The sequence below is a fragment of the Lycorma delicatula genome, chromosome 2, assembly GCF_047948215.1.
Source record: "Lycorma delicatula isolate Av1 chromosome 2, ASM4794821v1, whole genome shotgun sequence".
NCBI lineage: Eukaryota > Metazoa > Arthropoda > Insecta > Hemiptera > Fulgoridae > Lycorma > Lycorma delicatula.
Window position 1 is genome coordinate 115,184,143 of NC_134456.1, and position 20,867 is coordinate 115,205,009.

A 20,867-nucleotide genomic window follows, 5' to 3' on the forward strand; every position below is an offset into this window, starting at 1 on the left:
TACTAAGGAGATTCAGTGGAATTAGTCAGCAAGTATCAAACTAGGTTCAACCCATTTTGAAACCCCAGAAGACTGTTAATTCTATTGTGGAAGAAGCCAATTGACCAGAGTGGTTGGTCACCTACCCATCTATCTCAAATAAGAACTGAAGTTCATGTTGGGCTTACTTACTCCCAATGGTTTGCAGGGTACCTTTAACACCAGGATCGAATTTCAAAGAATACAATTTGCAGCTTTTGGTAAATAGCCTAAAGATTTTCCTAAGATGAAATTACCATGGTTTTTACTCTCATTGAGTACTTTGCATCACCCAAAATGTCAGTATACCATTCCCTGTTAGCCAGCTAAAGTAATTGGTTACAATGTAACAAGTATCCACCCACATACATTCTCCCTTTAGACTTGGAATGTCTGTTCTATAATTGGGGGGTGGAATAAATGCAAAGTGCCTTCACACAACCACTTTAAAATTTAATAATCTACTAAAAATTTTGTACTTTGCATTGTATAATTTAGGCAATTTACTGAGAAAGGGCATATAAAATTGCTGATGTTTGATCGCAAATGTGCTTACAACTTATGTGCTTCTAGTAAATTTTTAACCACTGATATTAATTAATGATATTGTTGCTACATCATACTCATTTTGATCTCTGCAAATAAATATTAATTCATCTAACTTTAAACGATTATTTAAAAATATGTATGTCACTTTTTAATTGTTAACTATTTAATTATTTTAGACTTCATAAAGAATGAAATTATATATTTAAATCCAAAAGGATTTAAAACATAATAGATGATGGTTTTAGTTCTGAACTGATAAAAAAAACGATGTATTTCATACGGAAATGAAACAGCAAGGGGCTTGATTCCTATTAATCAACTGTGAGTGGTAGCTTATTAATAAAACATTGTATTCTTAAGTGCTAAGAAGAATTGTTATCACTGCCTGGGTAGTCATTGTTCCCCTTTTGTTTTTTTCCTGACCTTACTGTTGAATAGAACACTCTTCTGTTAAACAGTAAGACATGGTTTTTTCTAAGCATTTACTTCATTGTTAAAAACACTTGATTTTTATGATATTTTTTGTTACCAGTTTATAATTTCTAATTGTTTCTTTTAGGTTATTAGCCAATCTATAAATTTCCTGAAAAATTTCCAATAAATCCAATTTATATTATATAGTAAATAAAATTATTGTTAAACAATAACACTTATAATTTTATATGTCTAATGCTCAATTTATAACATGCAGATCTATAGGTGATTCAAAGAAACGGGAAATTTAAAAAATTAAATAACGTTAATGAAAATTTTTTTAGAAAATTAATTTTATTTCATGTAATTGTACAAATGTTGCCATTTTAGGATACATAAATTTTAGTTTATTTTTTAAAGATGACATCTTGCAGGTGACCTCCCCTTCTACGTAAACACTCACGAAGTCTCTTCGTTAAATTGTTCATGGTTTGACGTAACATCTCAACTGGAATTTCCGCAATTGCTTCTCAGATCTTTGTCTTCAGTTCTTCCGTTGTAGCAGGTCTACTGTGGAACACTTTGCTTTTAAGTGATCAGGCCATCTAATGCTTTGAGATTTTAATTTGCTTTAAGATCAGGCCATCTAATGTCACCATTTCGTGAAATGACGCGTTGTCCAAACAATCGGCGTACAGCTGCCATCGATATTCGTGCAGTATGTGACGTTGCTCCGTCTTGTTGAAGCCAGGCTGTGTTAAGAATAGGTGGAAATCTCTTTTATTGTTCCACAACAAAGGTTTCAAGCACGGCCACGTAAGAAGCCGACGTCACTGTAATCGCAAGATCGTTGTCATCCTCAAAAAAATAAGGGCCTATAACACCATAAGATGACATAGCACACCACACGGTCACTTTCTGGCTGTGCAACGGACGCTGGTGTAGCTGCGTAGGATTTTCTTGTGCCCGGTATCTGAAATTTTGCTTGTTAACAAATCCACTGAGGTGGAAATGCGCTTCGTCTGACATCCACAGTTCGTGAACAAACTGTTCGTTATCATTTATCTTCTGAAGCATTACATTACAGAATTGTGCTCGCACAACTGAAACTCGATCGGTTTCAGTTCCTGGAGACTTGTATGGATGGAATTGCAAGTCCTTCACTAACATTCTTCGAACACTTGAACTGTTCAATTGTAAAGATGCTGAGAGACGACGGATTGGCCGATGTGGACTTCGTGTGACAGCATCTTGTAAAGCTTGAACATTCTTTGGTGTACGGACGGTTCGCTCACGGCCTGGAGGTTTCTTTTTCATTGCCGAACCAGTTTCCTCAAAATTAGATATCCATGTTTTAATTGCACTTGCTGATGGAACACGGTCGTGCCGTCCAAGATTAAAATGGCGAAATTCTCTACGCGCTCCCTCCACACTGTCACTGTTTTTGTAAAACGCTTTTATAGTAAATGCACGTTGCGCACCACTCCAAGGATCCATGACAACTAAATGGCAGGCTAGGTTAGAGAGGCTGGCGCCACTTATCAAGTGGTACCAATCGCCCACAGCTACTAACACAACTTTCAAAATTTCCCGTTTCTTTGAATCACTCTGTATATATATATATATATATATATATACAGAGTGTTACATTATGTTCATGTTATATATACAGGGTATATTACATTATGTTCATGTGTCTCACGAAGAAACCGAGAAAATTACAGGACATGTTCTTCTACTGGTGAAAATAATGAAAAAAGTTCATATAAACATAGTTCTGGAAACGCTTTATTTTCGAGTTGCAGGTAGCGAAAAATTTCTCCCGGATTTCAGTTCTTCTAATAAAAAGAAGCCCTACTGTAATATTTAGGACCCAAATGAAGGAGTAAAGTTGGTGGTTTCTTATCTAATTTGAACTGGCAAATAGAATAAAATAAATTTCAGATCTGTAACTCCAGTAGTTTTTAAGATATTCCACGTAAAATACAAAATTCAGTGTCGAAAAACAAGTTTTTTAATTATGTTTGTAGTACAACAAGCTTTGTTAAATGCGGAAGATTAAGTAACAAAACGTTTAGAGAATCTAATTATTAGAAAATTAATGTAAATACAGCCATTAAGAAGTAAATAAAAGCTTTTAAAAATCGGTTTTTTTATTGAAGCAGAACAGACGAAAAATAGATAGAAAATCGTATTACTCTTTTTGTACCTAATAAAAATTCTTCTTAAAAAGAAAAATGGTAATTACTGAAAAATAATGTTAAAAGAAATACAAAAGTTATAAAACAATATTTTAGCTGTGTATAATAATAATAAATAAAAACTCCGTTTCAATTTTCTTACGAGGAATATGCAGATATCAAAAATTTTGTGTAATTTTGGATTTTGTAACTAAAATTATGAAGCTGTTCCACGTAAATATCAGGAGAGATTTCCTGGAAGGCGGATTCCAAATACGAAAATCTTTTCTTTAACATACGAACGAAAGTATCATTTCCAACGTGTTCGTTTTCTGTTGAACGCTAAGTAAATTATCGTGTTAATGAACATCGTCTAATTCAGCGTGCCCAGGCGCTAGTACAAGGTGAATATCATGTTGCACTGATTTGTCAAAAAATAAAGTGTGGCGCATCCTGCGGAAAAAAAATCTTTACCCTTTTCGCCTGCAGAAGAATTCAAAGTTTACGCCCAACAGACTACCACCCAGCGGTTAAACTTCTGTCGTTGGCTTCTAGACAATACTGGTAAGATAAATTCAATTTTATTTACTGCTGAAGCCACTTTTACGAGTAACGGAGTCTTCAATTCCAAAAAGTTGTCATTTACTGAGGAAACTAGTTTCCAACATAAATTTCACATTAATGTTTGGTGTGGCCTTGTTTCATGAAAAAATTCTGTGATAATTTTTTTCAATGAAAACCTGACGGGAGATTGATTATACGTTCATTTCTTGAAAATAATTTTCCGGTTCTTTTGGAGGATTTACCTTTACAAACTTGATTGCAAACGATTTTCCAGCACGATGGTGAAACGCCACGTTTTTCTTTACTAACTAGAAATCACTTGAATGCTAATTTTCTTAAATTGGATTGGACATCATGATCACCTGATTTAAAGCCACTGGATTACTTCATTTGGGGCTATATGAAAAAGATCGTATACTAACAAAAGGTACTAAAGAAGAGTTACTCATTAAAATACAAAATACTATTGAATTTATACGAAACAAATCTGAGATGATAGAAAAAACTACCGGAAATATTTTACGTCGGGCAGAATGTTGTGTACATTGTGAAGGAGGGAATTTCGAAAAATTACTGTAACTGAGGTTGTTATTCTATAATTTTTTGTTTGTTTGCTGTATTAAGAATACTGATACAGAAACTTGTTAGATGCAGAAAGAATATACGATTTTTGGTCTGTTTTGCTTAAAAAAAAAAAACAGATACGTTAAAGTTTTTATTACTTTTTAATGACTGTATTTATATTAATTTTAATAATTTATTTTAATTTTCTCAGAATTAAATTTTCTACAAGTTTTGTTACTAAATCTTTGCCACTTATTAGTCCAGATCTACGTTTATTTGAACTTTTTTCATTATTTTCACCAGTAGAACATGTTCTGAAAGTTTCTCCGTTTCTTTGAGGGATGCTGTAGATACTGGTGTACACGAGGTTTTCCCGGGACTTTCTTAACCTATCTACTGTGAAAAAATACATAAACATGCTTCGTTTTCGAGTTACGGCTAGAGAAAGATTTCGCTCGGATTTCAGCTACTCTCCTGAAATAAGGTCGTATTGAAATTTTTAGGACGTTAATTAAGGAGTAGAATTAGTTATTTTTTATGGTTTTTGATATGAAACCCCGAATAAAATAGCCCCAGAACCGTATCTGCAGTAGCTTTTGAGAAACCTGGGGTGAAAACCAATAAATTAGGGTAAAATCCCTGTTTTTTTATGTTTGACATACGATAACTGTGTTAAATGGGTAATAAATACATAAAACCTTTAAAACAAAACTTTTAGAAAATTGAATACTGAAAAAAATGTTGTAACATAAGTTGAATAAAATAAAGAAAAGGTAGAAAAATTCTACTTTAATTTAGAAACAGTACATTACTACATTTGCAAGAAAAGTACTTTAATTTAACAAAAACCAAATTCTTTTTTGGTGATGTGAAAAATTTGTAAAAACAAAATTTACCATTAAAAGATTTTAAAAAACTACAAATTTCACAATTGTAAAATAAGCATTAACAAATAAAAATTACTTGGATAATAATTTTTTATTAATGACAGAAATACAATAAATTATTTGAAAAATTATTTCTTCAAAGTTGGCTGTATAATAACAACAGTTGATCAACGATGCGCAATACTGTATTAGTCTTTAAATCACTCTAAGGTACATAAAGTATTCGGGTGCTGTGAACTGTGATGTCATTAGCGAAGCTTTTCTGTAAATTTTTGTTTGAACGTTATCATTTGTCGTTGAAGTAATGGCGTACTTATTTACAACAGAGGAATATTCTGATATTAAATTCATTTTGGGTGTGTATAATGGTAATGCTACAGCTGCTGCGGTAGAATATGAAATGCGTTTTCCGAATTGCAGGATTCCAGATCCCAAAACAATTAACGCGACTTTTCGCAATCTTAAAAAAAAACAAATTCACTGCCTAGTATTCGTATCAGCTACGAACGATCTGTCCAACACGACGCTGTTATTGATGAAATTATTATTGATGCAGTCCAGGCGTCAGTACACGACGTCTTTCTAAGCGGATCGGAGTTTCGTATTCGATGGTTTGGAGGAAAACAAGACAAGTTTTATCGTTATTATAATTCAACATCTACACATAGGAGATAGTTCGCTTCGCTTGGAGTTCTGCAACTGGTGGAGTACAAATCGACATCCCTATATATGTTCTGTTTACAGACGAGGAAAATTTCAGTCGAGATGGCGTCAACAACTTATGCAATGAGCGTGCATGGGCAGAACTAAATCCTCATGAAACGGTGAAAGACAGTTTTCAACACCGAGCGTCAATGTATGGTGCGGCCTTCTTCACACTCAGCTGTTTGGACCGTTCATATTACCTGGCCGCTTAAATGCTGAGCACTTTTTTCAAGAAGAGTTGCCGCACCTGCTTGAAAACGTTTTTCTAGCGCTGAGACGCAAATTACACTTCTATCACGGTAGCACGCCTCCCCACTTCTCTTGTGCCGTTCCCACTCACTTAAATCATTTCCTGGAGAAATGGATCGGTCCTGAAGCTCCACATTCCTGGCCATCAAGATCGCCAATCCAATAGCTTTACATTTTTGCGTCTGGGGATGGATTAAGGGCAGCTCTGAAAAACTAAAAAGAGCAACAAAAGCAGTACAGAAGTGTGCCAAAAAATGTGTTGAAAATGACGGGCTCATATTTGACCATTGATTATAAACTGTTACGTATAATTCACTTTGTGTACTGTTTCTAAATAAAATTTTGTTGTAAATAAGTACAGCATACTTCAATGGCAAACCGATCACGTTCAAACTAAAATTCACAGAAAAACTTCACTAACGACAGCACAGTTCACAGTACCCGATACACTCGTAACTTACAGAGTGATTTAAACACTGATACAGAATTGCGCATTGGTTGATCAACTGTTATTTTATAGCCAACTTTGTAATAATAATTTTTCAAAAAATTTATTGCATTTGTCATTAATAAAAAAATGAATATCTAAGTAATCTTTATTTATTTTTATTTTACAATTATTGTATAATTTCCAGTTTTTTCTTAATTTTTTAACAGTAAATTTTGTGTTTACAAATTTTTCACATTACAAAAAAAGAATTTAGTTTTGACTTGAAACGTCTTTAAAATCACACCGAAACATACGGGTACCAGAACAGGAATTTCTAGCGTAACGAAAATATCTGTTTCGTCCTGCCTTACTAATTCCCTAACTATTAGTCTCAGAGATATAGATGCGGTGTCATTTTATAACTTACATGGTGGTCAGCTTGCCGATACGAATTTGAGTTAACGTCACTGTCGAGCGGGTTGGCGGGAAGGGAATACAGCGCAGATCGGCCAAAACTGGCGCCCTCGCTCATTTGCATTCAGTGTAGATCACGACTTAGACGTGATAGCGTGGTAATTCGTGTGTTTGTGTTTAGCGTTAGAGTCTGGTTTGAGTATAGAGTTAGTGATTTGTGAGTTTGTGTCGAGGTAGATCGATTTCCACATCACCTGGTGATGTCCAAAATCCCAGCAATGCTTCTAGGAGTCATTTTTAGATTTGCTTGCATGATTATTATTTAGTGATTGTCATTAGGTAGTTTTTTTTTTTTTTTTCGTAAAGTTATATTAATGGTAAGACATGTAACCTATCAGACTGGTCTAGTGGTGAACATGTCTTCCCAAATCAGCTGATTTTGAATTCGAGAGTTCCAGCGTTCAAGTCCTAGTAAAGACAGTTACTTTTATACAGATTTGAATATTAAATTGTCGATGCCAGTGTTCTTTGGTGGTTGGGTTTCAATTAACCACACATCTCAGGAATTGTTTAACTGAGACTGTACAAGACTACTACATTTCATTTACACTCCTACATATCATCCTCATTCATCCTCTGCAGTAATACCTGAATGGTAATTCCCAGAGGCTAAACAGGAAAAAGAAAAAAAATGTTAAGACATGTAAAACTTTGCTGGTGCAAAGCGAGGTATCTCTTTTATTAAATATGAATTTTAAAATTTTTTAGAAACATGTTTTACTACTAGTAAAATCATTTTTTTTCATATTAATTTGTCATTCATTATATGTGCTGATGTTTTATAATGTGATGTAAGTTAGAACTCAAGTAATTATGGTGGTTTTGGCAAGATTAAATTTTATGCTTTCTTTTAACCAAAAACTATGAACATTGGCAAAACATAGAACTGGTTTGTAATCTGAACATTCATAGGGAACTGAGGTCTCTGTATAAAACATTTTTTGGTTGATAAGAAAGCATAGGTTTTACAAGCACACAACAAAAAAATTCTTTAGACAAAGAAAATACTGTTTGTTTTGCTGATGGGGAAAACAAATGTCAAAAGGTTACACCTAAGCAATTCGCATTTTCATGTTATAATATGTCCACTCTGTGAGTGATTCCATAACTGAATTAACTAAATAACTGGTAGTAATCTCTGTTAATATATTAAAGAAAGGAATCATTTGTCACATTATTTCTCATAATATATTTTTTTTATATACATATATATATTTTTTTTCATTGTGGTTTTTAGTAGTTTAATATTTCCAGTTTTGTAATTATTTGATAGATAATTTTTAGTAAATTTTATGACCATGTTTCTGTTTGGCAATTACATAATTTTTTTTGTTGTAAATATTCAATCTATTTATGAAAGTTACTATTTTGGTATATAGTACTTCAGTTAATAAAACTGAAATAAAAAATGGTAATTAAAAACTGAATTAACATTAAATCTGATGTATACAGCAGTAATATTTCATAAATTTCGTCAATAAGTCACCATTACATACAGTAATAACATGTATTTCTCTACCTAAACTAATAATTCAAGGTTAAATGTAAATTTTATGATTGACATATACAGTGTTTCATTTTAATCATCCCAGGTGATTTTCTTGTAAACTACACACAATATAAAAAAAATTACCGAAACAAAAGTTACTCAGATTGGTGGGCGACAACTCATGGTTGTCTTGGATTTGACCTTGACCTTATTTCAAGGTAACAATTGTTTCAAAAGGAATGACCTTTTTTTGACCACACCAATGAAAAGAGCAGAAAATTTTACATGGAATATTATGTGGTCAAAAAAATCTACTTTGTGTATATAAATGTACAAAACCACTAAGTAGAAACTTGAAATTCAAAAACATTTATCCAAGGCTGTTATTAAATTTAAGAAAGGCTGTTATTAAATTTAAATTGCTTATTGAAATCTTACTGTGTAAAATATCTCATGATTACAAAAATTTAATTAACTTTTCAAAAGTTAATGGGGTATTATGGATTTGAACCCCAGCATAGGTCAAATTTAAAAGTAATAAAAGAAATATATGTTTTAATAAATCTGCATTAACAAGTTGTCATTTCTCTTTAAAATACTATTCATAAAAAACATAGCAATAAGTACTAAAAGATTCATGTACTAAAATGAATTTCAATTTTGCAATCAATATTTGAAACCTGGTAGTGGAGATTTAAATCAGTTAAGTGAGTTGATTTTAAGAAATTACTTATCCACTTTCCTTATAATTTTTATTCACACTCTCCTTTCAAAAATAAGAAAAAAACATATTTATATTGTATTGTGCTAATTGTGATTTTGTGCCTATTAGTTTATTTTACTTGAAATTTTTAATTTTAGAACAGGGTGAAATCTTTTTTTTGTACTACCTGCAAATTATTATAATATAACATATATATATTTATTCTCATAATATATATTATGAGAATATAAACATTCTCGTTAATATATATAGGAATTGTTAATGTAACTGATACGAGTATATTATATAATTTATAAGAGAAAAGTAAAAATTTGATATCTTGGTTATATACTTATGTTACTTAATTATGTAACAATAATACCCTTATGTAACAATAATTACCCTTATGTAAAAATAATAAATGTATTATACATGTTAGTGATAGAATAATAAATATCTTTAAAATAATATAGCTTTAAAAAAAATGTTGAATTTCTCAAGACAAAAAATATAACAGTATAATGGGAGTACTGTACAAATATAATTATTAGTTGTTTTTCCTTTATTATCACAAAAGTATTTATGCCACTTATCATACAGAGTGTTTTTCACTAAAAAAAAAAATATATATAGACTAATTTAGAGAAATTCACAAACCATTTACATCATACTTAGGCACAAACTGCATTACCTGCAGTAATTTATTTTTTGTAGTTTGTAGCAAATATTCTGGGAAGTGTCTTGCAATAAGACTTAAATTGTTGGTACTGAACGAGCCCCAGCTGTACATGCAGTAATGTTTTTAATAATATTGTTTACAATTTCTAATCTTAATCTCTTTGTCTCTCCCCTGCAAGATTTCTTTATATAAAGCAATGCATTCTAGATAGATAGGTTTATAACATAACATTCATATATAGAGAGATGTAGTATCAAGAGATTTGAAGAAATGTCATGTATAGATAAATTCTTCAATTATTATAAAAATGTTTCTTTAAACTCAATTAAACACTGTACACTTAACACAATGTATCATACATTAAAAAAACTGATTTAATTATAACATTTGATAAAGAACGTGTTTGAACTGCAAATAAGAAAGAAACTATAGGATATTATTAATGCTGAACAGACATTGAACTTGAACTAAACTGAATATGAAACAAAAGGAATAATGTCATGTTGAGACATGAAGTTACAAAAGAGATGTAAGCCAACACAATTGACTAGTGATATTCATATATACTTTATGCTCTATGTATATTAAACATAGGGTTATAGAATTATTACATAATTGCATGCTATAGATACATTACTGTCATTAAACCCAAAGTTTTGATTTAAAAGAAGAACAATATCACAGTTTTAATATAAGAAAAAATCATGAAATATGTAATGAAACACAATGATCATGCGAATCAGTTAATTTGATAGCTGAGGATTGTAAGTTATAGTGGGTGGTCGTGGTTGGAAGAGGCTACACAGAGGTGAAAGTAAGTTATTTAAATTCACTGATGGAAATGTCTGCCAAGGCATTTACATCAGTGGCATCCTGACAGAGGTCAAACTGATGACTGTGTTGTGTTATCAAGTTTAGAGGGTATAAAAGATGACCTTCAGTAAAGCCAATCAGAGCTAGGAATGGAGCATGTGTGGCGACCAGGATTGTCACATAGCAGGTACCTTTCCCTACGGGGGTGAGGATGTAATATTAATGTTTAATAACAGTGTAGCTAATTATGAATACAAAACTTTACATACTATATGCATAATTGTATAAATCCTTATATCTACCTATCCTATAGAAATGTATTATTTTATGAAAATAATCAATCAAAAAATAATTTAAATCAACTTTGGATAATTTGATGTACTGCTAAAATGCAAAGATTGAATTCCAGTACTTATTTTATTATGGTTTCTCTTTTCAATAATTCCAAGCTGTATGCAACTTGTAACTCAATTTGAAATTATTTCTAAGTTAAACTTCTGAGTCCTTGTTAACAGAAATTGAATTTACAATGGAAGACTTTCTCTGTATAGAAGAAATGAAGAAGTTTATTAAATCAGTCATTATGCTAATATGTAACATTTTCAATTTAAAATTGATTTTTTTTTCTTCAAGCAATAGAATCTTCACAGTTAAAATAAGATATACAAAAAGAAAGAAGAGATTCTAGAGTCGTATTTCTTTATAACCTATTTTAATATTTATTAATTTTTTTCTGATTTTTTATTCACACCACTTGGCTTATTTTAAAAGTTCATTGTTTAAATGTTCGGTGTATTCTGTATGTACATTTCACAGTGAAAAATAATTTAATATTTTTAATAAATAAAAAACATGCTTCATATGGTGAAAAAATCTTAATTACGTATATTATGTTTAAGATTATAGGAGTTATTAACCATACAGTTCATTGATTTAATTATTGTTCATAAAAATGTACAAACTATTTTAAGTACATCAACAATTATTATTTTTTTAATTATCATTTTGTTTTATTCTAAGCATTTACTAAGAAATATTAATTCATTCACTTACAGAAATCTTCCACGAGCCATATGGATTGCTATGCCAATTGTCACTTTAATTTATGTAACAGCTAATTTAGCATATTTTGCTGTAGTCACCCCAGAAGAAATGTTATCTTCTGCTGCTGTTGCTGTTGTAAGTAACTGTTGTTTATTTTACTGATATTATCTTATTATTGAAACGTCACTTCATTTCATTGTTTAGTAATAAAATTTAAATGTATCTCAGAAGAATAAAATTTTTGAGTTTAAAAGGTTCTCTTTTATTATCTAAATCGTGTAGAAGTATTAGTACATAAAATGTTTTTTTTTTAGAATCCTTGTTTACCTATAAGTTAAAGATTAAGTAAATTAAGGTAAGTAAAGGAAATTAAGGATTAAGTAGTTAAGTTTGCCTGTAAGGTAATTCAATAAGTTATGGTTCATTGACCTGATTTGAATGAAATTTCCATTTTTGGGATAATTTATAGATTATAAAGAACTTTTAAAGTATGCTTGGATTATTAAAATTATTTTCTGCTATATTCACATTTAATTTGAATTTATTTATGCTGATGGATTAAGATATTAATTTCATAGTATGTTAAATGGCTTATACAAAGTAATAAGTCAATTTGAAAAATTTGCTTTTTTCACCTAACTTTACTTTTTAAAATTTAATTTTTTCAGACTTTTGGAAATAAGATGTTTGGATCATTTAACTGGACAGTGCCTATATTTGTTGCATTATCAACATTTGGTGGTGTCAATGGAATACTGTTTACTTCATCAAGACTGTTTGTAACAGGTGCTCAACAAGGTCACTTACCACCAGTATTTTCTTATATTCATATCAATAGATGTACTCCAATACCTTCAGTTATTGTAACTGTGAGTATTATTATGTATTTTGTACCTTACATTAAAATTCATTTACTTCAGAATATGAATCTGTTAATCTTTAAAAAAAAGAAGAAAACTGAAATATTACTTTTTATAAAATACTGAAAAATAACAACACTTAATTTTATAACTAATTTCTTCTGGTATACAATATGCACTCACTTAAATTATTGTAAAAATCATTAAAATAATTTAGTTTTTTTAAGAAAAAACAAATTGTCATTATAATAAAGTTTTAACATTAATTAATGAAACCATTTGATGAAGAATTTAACTTGCCACCCTACTACATGTATTTATTTTTGTGCAAAATATTTATAAAAAATTCTATACTTCCCTTATCAACATTCCTTAACTATAGTGTAATTTGGTATCCCTCTGGTGGTAAAACTATACATTATTTCTAAACAGTATACCTGGCAGAAATCAAAGAAAAATGTGTATACTCCAAATAAAAATAAATCCCTAAACGTTCTTTTTAGATTTGTCTTCTAATTGTTCTTTGATTTTTGTTAAATTTTCCACTTTTATAATTTTTATTTTTTCAACACCAATTTACAAAATAGAGGCTACTGTACTAATGAACAGATTTACATTAGTACTGATGTAAAACAGAAACTGCACTTCAACAAACATGAACTACAAGAAGTATACAAAAACATCTAACACCATTAAAAAAAAATAATAACAATAGTTTCAACTGAGCTACCCTACAAAATATCAGTGCCATAGCACTAGTATCCACTGGTTTAATCAACACTCTAAAGTTTTATAGCACAAGATAAAAAAATTACAAACACAGAAAGAAAACATTTATTTAAAGTGAAATTGATTTGGTTTTTTAAAACATTTTATATTTTTTCATTTTAATTTTTTAAAATAAATTCATCTTGTTTTAAGTATATTTTTGTATTTCTTTTTTTCAGTGTTTGGTGTCGCTGATTATGGTAACAAACAGTGATGTCTTTGCATTAATAAACTATTTCAGCTTAACATTGTGGTTATCTATAGCTGTTTGTATTGCTGGATTACTGTACCTTCGGCACACAAAACCTAATCTACCACGTCCAATAAGAGTCCATACTCTTCTTCCAATCACTTTCTTACTGTGTTGTGTTCTTCTACTGGGAGTGTCAGCATACTATGAAACTTTGAATGCAGGTTTGTTAAATCTTTGTTGTTATTACAACATAAGTTCGATCATTGTATTTTATTTTTCAATGTTCAATAAATTTCTATTTCTTATTGTTTTACTTGAGATAAATATAAAAATAAGAATCAATTGCAAGATATAATTTCTGTTCTACTTGAACCTGTCCTGTACAAGGGATTGAATTCAGGGAGTACACAGTTGGGATATAAAATTAGTTACTGGTCAGAGTTTTTGGTACAATGAGTAGCAGTGTGTACTACATTGCTACTCATTGTACGGAAGGCTATTAACCTTCCGTGATGTGGATAACATAAAACATTCATAGCTTCAGCACATTGAAGTTTACTTGTAGGGGTTGTGGTTCATCATTCAGGGCAAACAGGAAAGCTCATGTTTTGGTCTGACTAAATTTTACTGCATTCCTTCACAGACCAGAAAGTCCCATCCATGTAGCAAGATCCTTGGACAGGTTTGTGTGGTTGTTGGCTCATTGGTAAAGCAGTTCCCCTCATTTCATCTGACAAAAACTTAATGAACTTGCCAGAACCTACTCAATAAACAAATAAAAGATTGATTGTTCCACACCTTTGGCAAGTGTCCTGAGAATGTAATGGAATTAAATGTACAACTGTGAATACCAGTGCTTAAAATGTCTTTTGCATGTCATTCTATTATGATATCAATAGCAGTGTCTGATTTCATTAATTTTTTTATTTTATTCATTGGCTAATTCATTGAATTAAATACATAAATTTGTTATTTTTATTACTCAAAAGTGATATCCTAATTGTGAAACATTTACCCATAGTTTATGGGTTTATTTGTTTTGCAGTAAGTTTATGGAACAAATTTTCTAATATTCTCTAGTAAGACTAAAATCATAGTTTTATTAAATAGTCTTTATTAAATAGTATATCTGACCTACAATTTTACATTATCGATAACTAGTCACACATCGAGTAAATGTGTACTAGTAAATGTGTGACTAGTTCTTTTACTTTTTTTGTTAAAGGAATTTTTTTACTTGAAAAAGTACCTAGTAGTTGCTTGCACGTTTATCAAATTCTCCAAGCAATGTGCACACATCATCTTGTTTAACTTTGGTGGTCTATGAGAACCAGTTCATTAAATGTATAATTTAAAAAGCTGTGTAATTTATGGTTTCACATCCTTTAATTTTCATTGTTGCTACTCCATGAAGTGAACAGGTATTATAGCTGTTATGGAACCTCCAGATGGCAAAGGATACTACTTACATTTTTATCCAAGACAACATGGAAAATTAGTCCTTTAATAATAAGTTAAAATTTACAGTGTAGTATCTAACTTGTCACAAATCTGTTGTTTAACAGCTGATCTTCAAAGTCAAAGGTTCTGAGGTTCAAATCCTAGTAAAAGCCAGTTGCTTTAGTAAAAATTTGAATTTTAGAGAGCGGATAGTTGTGTACTGTGGTAGTTGGGGTTCAATTAACCATATGTCTTAGGAATGGTTGGCCTGAATCTGTACAAGACTACATCCCATTTATATGTCATACATATTTTCCTTATTTCACTGTGCTGCTTATTGTTCACTAATTGAACAAATTGCAATGAACACATTAGGAAAAATAAAATAACAGTTGCGTCTAATAAAATTCATTGTTGCCAGTAAGTTTAAAGATTTTTTATTCACTTTAATAATGGTTATAAATTGAGGGTATTTTATTCGATCAAATCTCTGTTGAATTGCAGAATAGCATTTCATTATTGAAATTTTTCTTCAAATTACTGAAAGAAAAATTAAAAAGTACTTTTAAGCCGTTTCTAAATCAACAAATATGTGAAACACACAAAAAATATTCTATAAATATACCTACTACATTAACTGGTTTTTTCTCATTAGCCTTGCCAAATTTAGTCATTTTAAGAGTAGTTTCTAGTTATTCCAATTAACAGCTATTTAAGTCGGGAGTAGGATTTAAAAAAATTAATAAAAAAATTATGTTTGACGTAAGAGTTGTATATAGTAGTGTAAAACAGCTAGTTTAATAGCAGTGATGAAGTAACATTTGTAAATGTTACAAATGTAACATTTACATAAACTCACATAAACTTTCTTTATGTGAGTGTGTGTGTATATATACACACACGCTCACATATATATATATATATATATGTATTACATACATTTTTTAAAGAATAAACTTAATTCTGAATTTATAATGGTTAATCAACTAACTCAAAGTCCTCATGTTGTTCTTATATTATTGTTGTATGCTAAAATGACAGGAAGAACATAAACAAATTAGAAGACTTTATCCCTGCTTGTAAAATTCAAAATTAATAAATTATAAATTATAATCAGTGTGAAAGTTTTATTAAATATATATTTTTTATTTAGGTTATATTATTTGAACTCTTCCTAAACTATATTATTAATTATTTTTCAAAATTGCTCATGATCTTTAAGTAGTTCTACAAATCATAACAGTGTGGTTTCAGCTTTTCTTATGTACTTTCTATAAAAAGGGTAACCAGTTTTTGAAATGGTTAAGTTCAAGAGTAAATTTATTTCATACATTGAATGAATTTTTAAAGTTATTAGAATATTTGGTTCAGAAGAGCATACACTATTAGAAAGTAGAATTTATATAAAAAGTTGTTTTTTCATCACCTAATTGTGAATAACAAAAATCATAATGCTAGTGCTTCTGAAAGAACTTGAATTTATTCTATAATAATTTGAATCGTTGAATAATCAATTTCTTAGTATTTTTTTCTTTGAGCAAAGAATAAACCATATCATAACCTAGCTAATAAAATGTTTTCATCAATTTTTTATGATTTACAGTATTAATATAAAGTTGTTATTTATTCTTTTTACAGTTATTGGTTTACTAGTGATTTCTGCTGGTATTCCTGTGTATTATTTGTGTGTAAAGCCTAGAAGTAAAGGAGGCAGCTTACAGAAATTTCATGGTAAAAACTTATTTTACAATATTTGTTTGTAGTTTTTAAATCTGTAATTTATTTTCTTTTGTGAAAATGCTCATGTTTGTAACTATAAATCTAGATACATTAGTTCCATGTGTGGTCTTTGCAAAACTTAAATGAAAAACTAAAATCTCAGTTACTGAAAAGTAATTGTTTGTATTTTTTTAGAATTGATCATGATTGAGATTTTTCATACAGAACTTTCAGGTGTTTACAGTGATTTTAGTGACTAATTTTATTTTTAGTTATTTATAATTTATAATTTTTTAAGTACTCTTCTGTCATATTGCTGGCTAAGATGAATGCAGAAAGTATTGTAACATATAAAGTGATGTATTAGAAAATCATTTGGATGCATAGTAATGAATGCACAGTAAAAGGAGTTACCTCTGTTTTGGAGGGCGCCAAAAGTTATCTCTGATTGGAAGTAATGGGATAAGAGAGAGATGTACACAAAAACCTTAAGTGTGGAATGGCAGCATTCAAAGATGATTGCTGATTGCCGTACTCCTTCAGCAGCTGGTTGTAATGACTTTCAGACTTGCTGAGATGCCAGTGGTGATGTCAATGGCTTTTCTACTTCTACTTCCATGTGGTGGTATTCCTGTCAACATTTTCACCTTCCTGCATAGTATATTTCTTAATGATAATGAATAAAACCTACGTTGTCTGGTACATTAGTTGAAAAGTTTTAGCAAATGTAACTTCAATAAAAACTTATATTTACAAGTTGTCGCTCTTATATTTATAAAACTTTGCAAAACTGGTTAAGTTTATACCAGTCGGTTTCAGCTACTTATGTAGCAAAACTGGGTTGATTAAGGGAACAGAATTTTTAAAATTATATATGTAAAGTATTTTTAAAAATTACTTTATATTTTTAGGTATGTGCAGAGAACAGTTAGTGTATGATGCTGAAACTAAAAAAAAAAGTTATTTTAGTCAATTTAAAGGTAAATACCATCTATGTAGTTCTGGGACTTGATAGCATAACACTCGTTTGCTAACCACTGTTTTTCTTGTTTTTGTCTTAGTTTATCTGCTTATCTGCCATGAGTGAGTGGCAGAACCAGTAGTAGCACAATATGAGTAGAATATTGTGACCAATGGGAAATCTAATTTTGACTAATTATATACTAGAATATGAGTTTAGTCTTTTTTAAAATGCAATATGTTATTTTATACCTTTGTCTATTTTTGTTGATGCATTTTATTTCTCATGAGAGAGAAAAAAGATTAATTATTATGAAATAAAATAAAACACTTAATATTTTGTTGGTACAGATTAGGAGATATATACAATTACTTATTAACTGGCAGAATAGTCATAACCTAACACTACACTAACCACACCATTCAGAACATTATCTTTTGAGCACTATTATTAATAAAATGCAGTTGACCAATAAATTTTTAAGAAAAGCTTTTTAACAAGTATTTGATTTGCATTCCTCACCTAGATTCATTAAAATCATTGCTGTTTTATTGTATGATTGAATACTGATGGGTTTTTTTTATGTAGAGAATTTTAACTGATGGATCAGGTTTACTTCATATTTTTGTTTAATTTATAATATCCTTCATAAATATATGTTTTTGTAGAAAAATACAGGGACTGATAAAATAACTTTTTTATAAAATTTTTGTCTTTTTAAGGTATGTAATATAAAATGAGTTATTCCACCTAATCAGTAAATCAACTGGTGTTACATTCCTGTCATTATTCCTTATAATTGAAATGATGTATTGTAAATAACTAATGGAATTTAACTAAAATAAATTACAAATATAATGAAATAGCCCCAATAAAGAAACCATTACAGTGGTTGCAGACAAATGTACATTGGTTAGAATCTCTAATGCACAACTTAATTAATATTCTCTTATTATTTCTATCAGCTGGAATACAATAGGTATAGTGCAAGTATTATCAACTTTTAGATTTGTTCTTGTATTAAAAGTCAGTTTTGTTACCTCACTTCACTGTGTAATCTATCATATCATCTTCACAATTATGCTGGAATTATATTTTATTAGTATACTTTTTGTAATGGGTATAAGACAAAAATACTCTAATTTAATTGAAAATATAGGGAAATGAATTTATCAAAGGGAAAATAGTAAGAGTTCACAAGTATGTGTGTAGAATCTGAAGTCTGAATATTTAATATTAAATATTTGAAATACTCCTATAAACTTGAAAGAATTCCCAAATCTTGACTTATCCCCAAATTTTGACTTAACTAATTACACCAGATATATACATTAAAAATTGCATGTCAAGAGGATGGTTTAAATACTCTTATCCTAGAAGAAATATTACAAAAGCACAGCTAAAGTATTTATTTTTAAGAATATTGCTGGGCCCTGATCCCAGGTAATAAATTAGCATTTTTCTAATGAACATAAAATTGCAAAAATAATCTGAATTAAAAAAAACCTAGCAGAATAGAAGTTCTTTTTCTTCCTTTTTTACTATTAATATTTTTAAAAATAGTAAAATATTAATAATAAATATTAAACGTTAAAAAAAAAACTATTTATAGAAGATTGATATATTACTTTCTAATAAATGTTATGTATGAGGGTTATTTTTGATTCTACTTCTTCAGTATTCAAATATATAAAAGCTATTTTAGAAGATTTTGATAATAATAAAAACAATTATACAAATTAAAAAACTACCAAAAAATATAAATAAATTAAGCTAAAAAAATGACATTAAATCAAACAGAAAAAAAAGAAAACAAGAAATGGAAATAAAGGACTAAACTTCATTATAAAGTATTTAATTAAATAAAATAATGGGTGACCAATCAACTTTCAGACAGTTGTAATTTGTTTAAATATATTTTTCATGTTGCAGAAATAGCAGGCATTTAAGGTTGTCTAATTATTAAGTTCTCATCAGGTCCTAATCGATAAGAAAATTTTGTCCTTCAACAAAAATATTTAAATCCAGTCAAGGGGCTCTTTAATATAGAATAACTACTATTCAGAGCTCTTTAATATAGAACAATTAGTATTACTATGCTAGCAGAGCCCAAGGTGTGTTTAAAACAATCATGACTGATCGACTGATCCTATCTCTGCTGCCACCAGCTGACAAGTGATGCCTGTGCATCTGCCTTACTTGCCCATCAGTACAATGTTCTCCCTTCTCTGAACAAGGAAATCCAGGAGTGCTAATCCAGCCATAATGCTGGTGGTATTGCCAGAGATGGTTTCGCACCTGCAACGTACCTGAAGGGAGACAATCCTGTGCACCTGACTAAGAATTGCACATGGACTCCCCTTTTCCCATGTAACAGACCAGACTGGTGCTCTGTACAATACTTTCATGAGCACCATTGATGACAAGACTCTCCAGTTCATGTGTGAACCCCTAATGTTGGTCATTATACAACCAATGGTGGCTGCTGGGTTTTTTTATCTTATCGACCCCTCCATCACATATCTCTGGACCATGGTCTTTTTATCAATCCATACCCTGAGGTACTTCACTGCAGGGGAAGGGTGAACTACCATTGTGTCAACTCTAAATGAAATCAGGATAAGCTTATGCCTACCCAAGACTACGATCACTTGGTTCTTCTTGGGTGAAAATTGGAACCCAATCTCATGGAGGTGCAAGACAGTATCACCTCAGTATAGTATTTTATTTCAGTCAGTATTTATCACCTCGTTCCCAGGGTCCATCACCATCTGTTCCAGTTTGGTCGTTACAATAAGTAACAAGATGTCAACAAACTTTATGTTCCTTTGGGAAGCATGACAAACAAAACTTTGCTGTACATGCCACAGTGGTGGCCACAGCACTGAACTCTGTGGAATACTGCAACTCATCTTGATTTGCACCTCTCCCTCAGTAGAATACCTGTCGCTGACCTTGCAGAGAGATAACTGGATAATCCACCTCAGGTATGGATTGGTACCATTCCAATGTGCAGAATATTGAGTCCCATGATTTACTTTTTTTTACGGTACACTGCTGAGATTCTGGTACCTAGAATTCTGATTCTGTGCAATGGTACTAGGTGATAAGGCAAATAGCTAATTCTCATTTTTATAAATGAAATTTGTCTACATGAATCTGAT

At 30.3% G+C, this 20,867-nt stretch overlaps 1 protein-coding gene across 1 annotated transcript in view; it reads left to right on the top strand.

Moving 5' to 3' along the window:
* The window catches only part of JhI-21 (Juvenile hormone Inducible-21), a 149,034-nt gene that overhangs the window by 126,022 nt on the left and 2,145 nt on the right, over positions 1 to 20,867 (top strand). The window contains exons 4-7 of the mRNA XM_075356123.1: positions 11,774 to 11,897; positions 12,431 to 12,631; positions 13,570 to 13,804; positions 16,662 to 16,754. Of these exons, the coding sequence (XP_075212238.1) occupies positions 11,774 to 11,897; positions 12,431 to 12,631; positions 13,570 to 13,804; positions 16,662 to 16,754 (653 nt within the window). The remainder of the gene's footprint in view (positions 1 to 11,773; positions 11,898 to 12,430; positions 12,632 to 13,569; positions 13,805 to 16,661; positions 16,755 to 20,867) is intronic.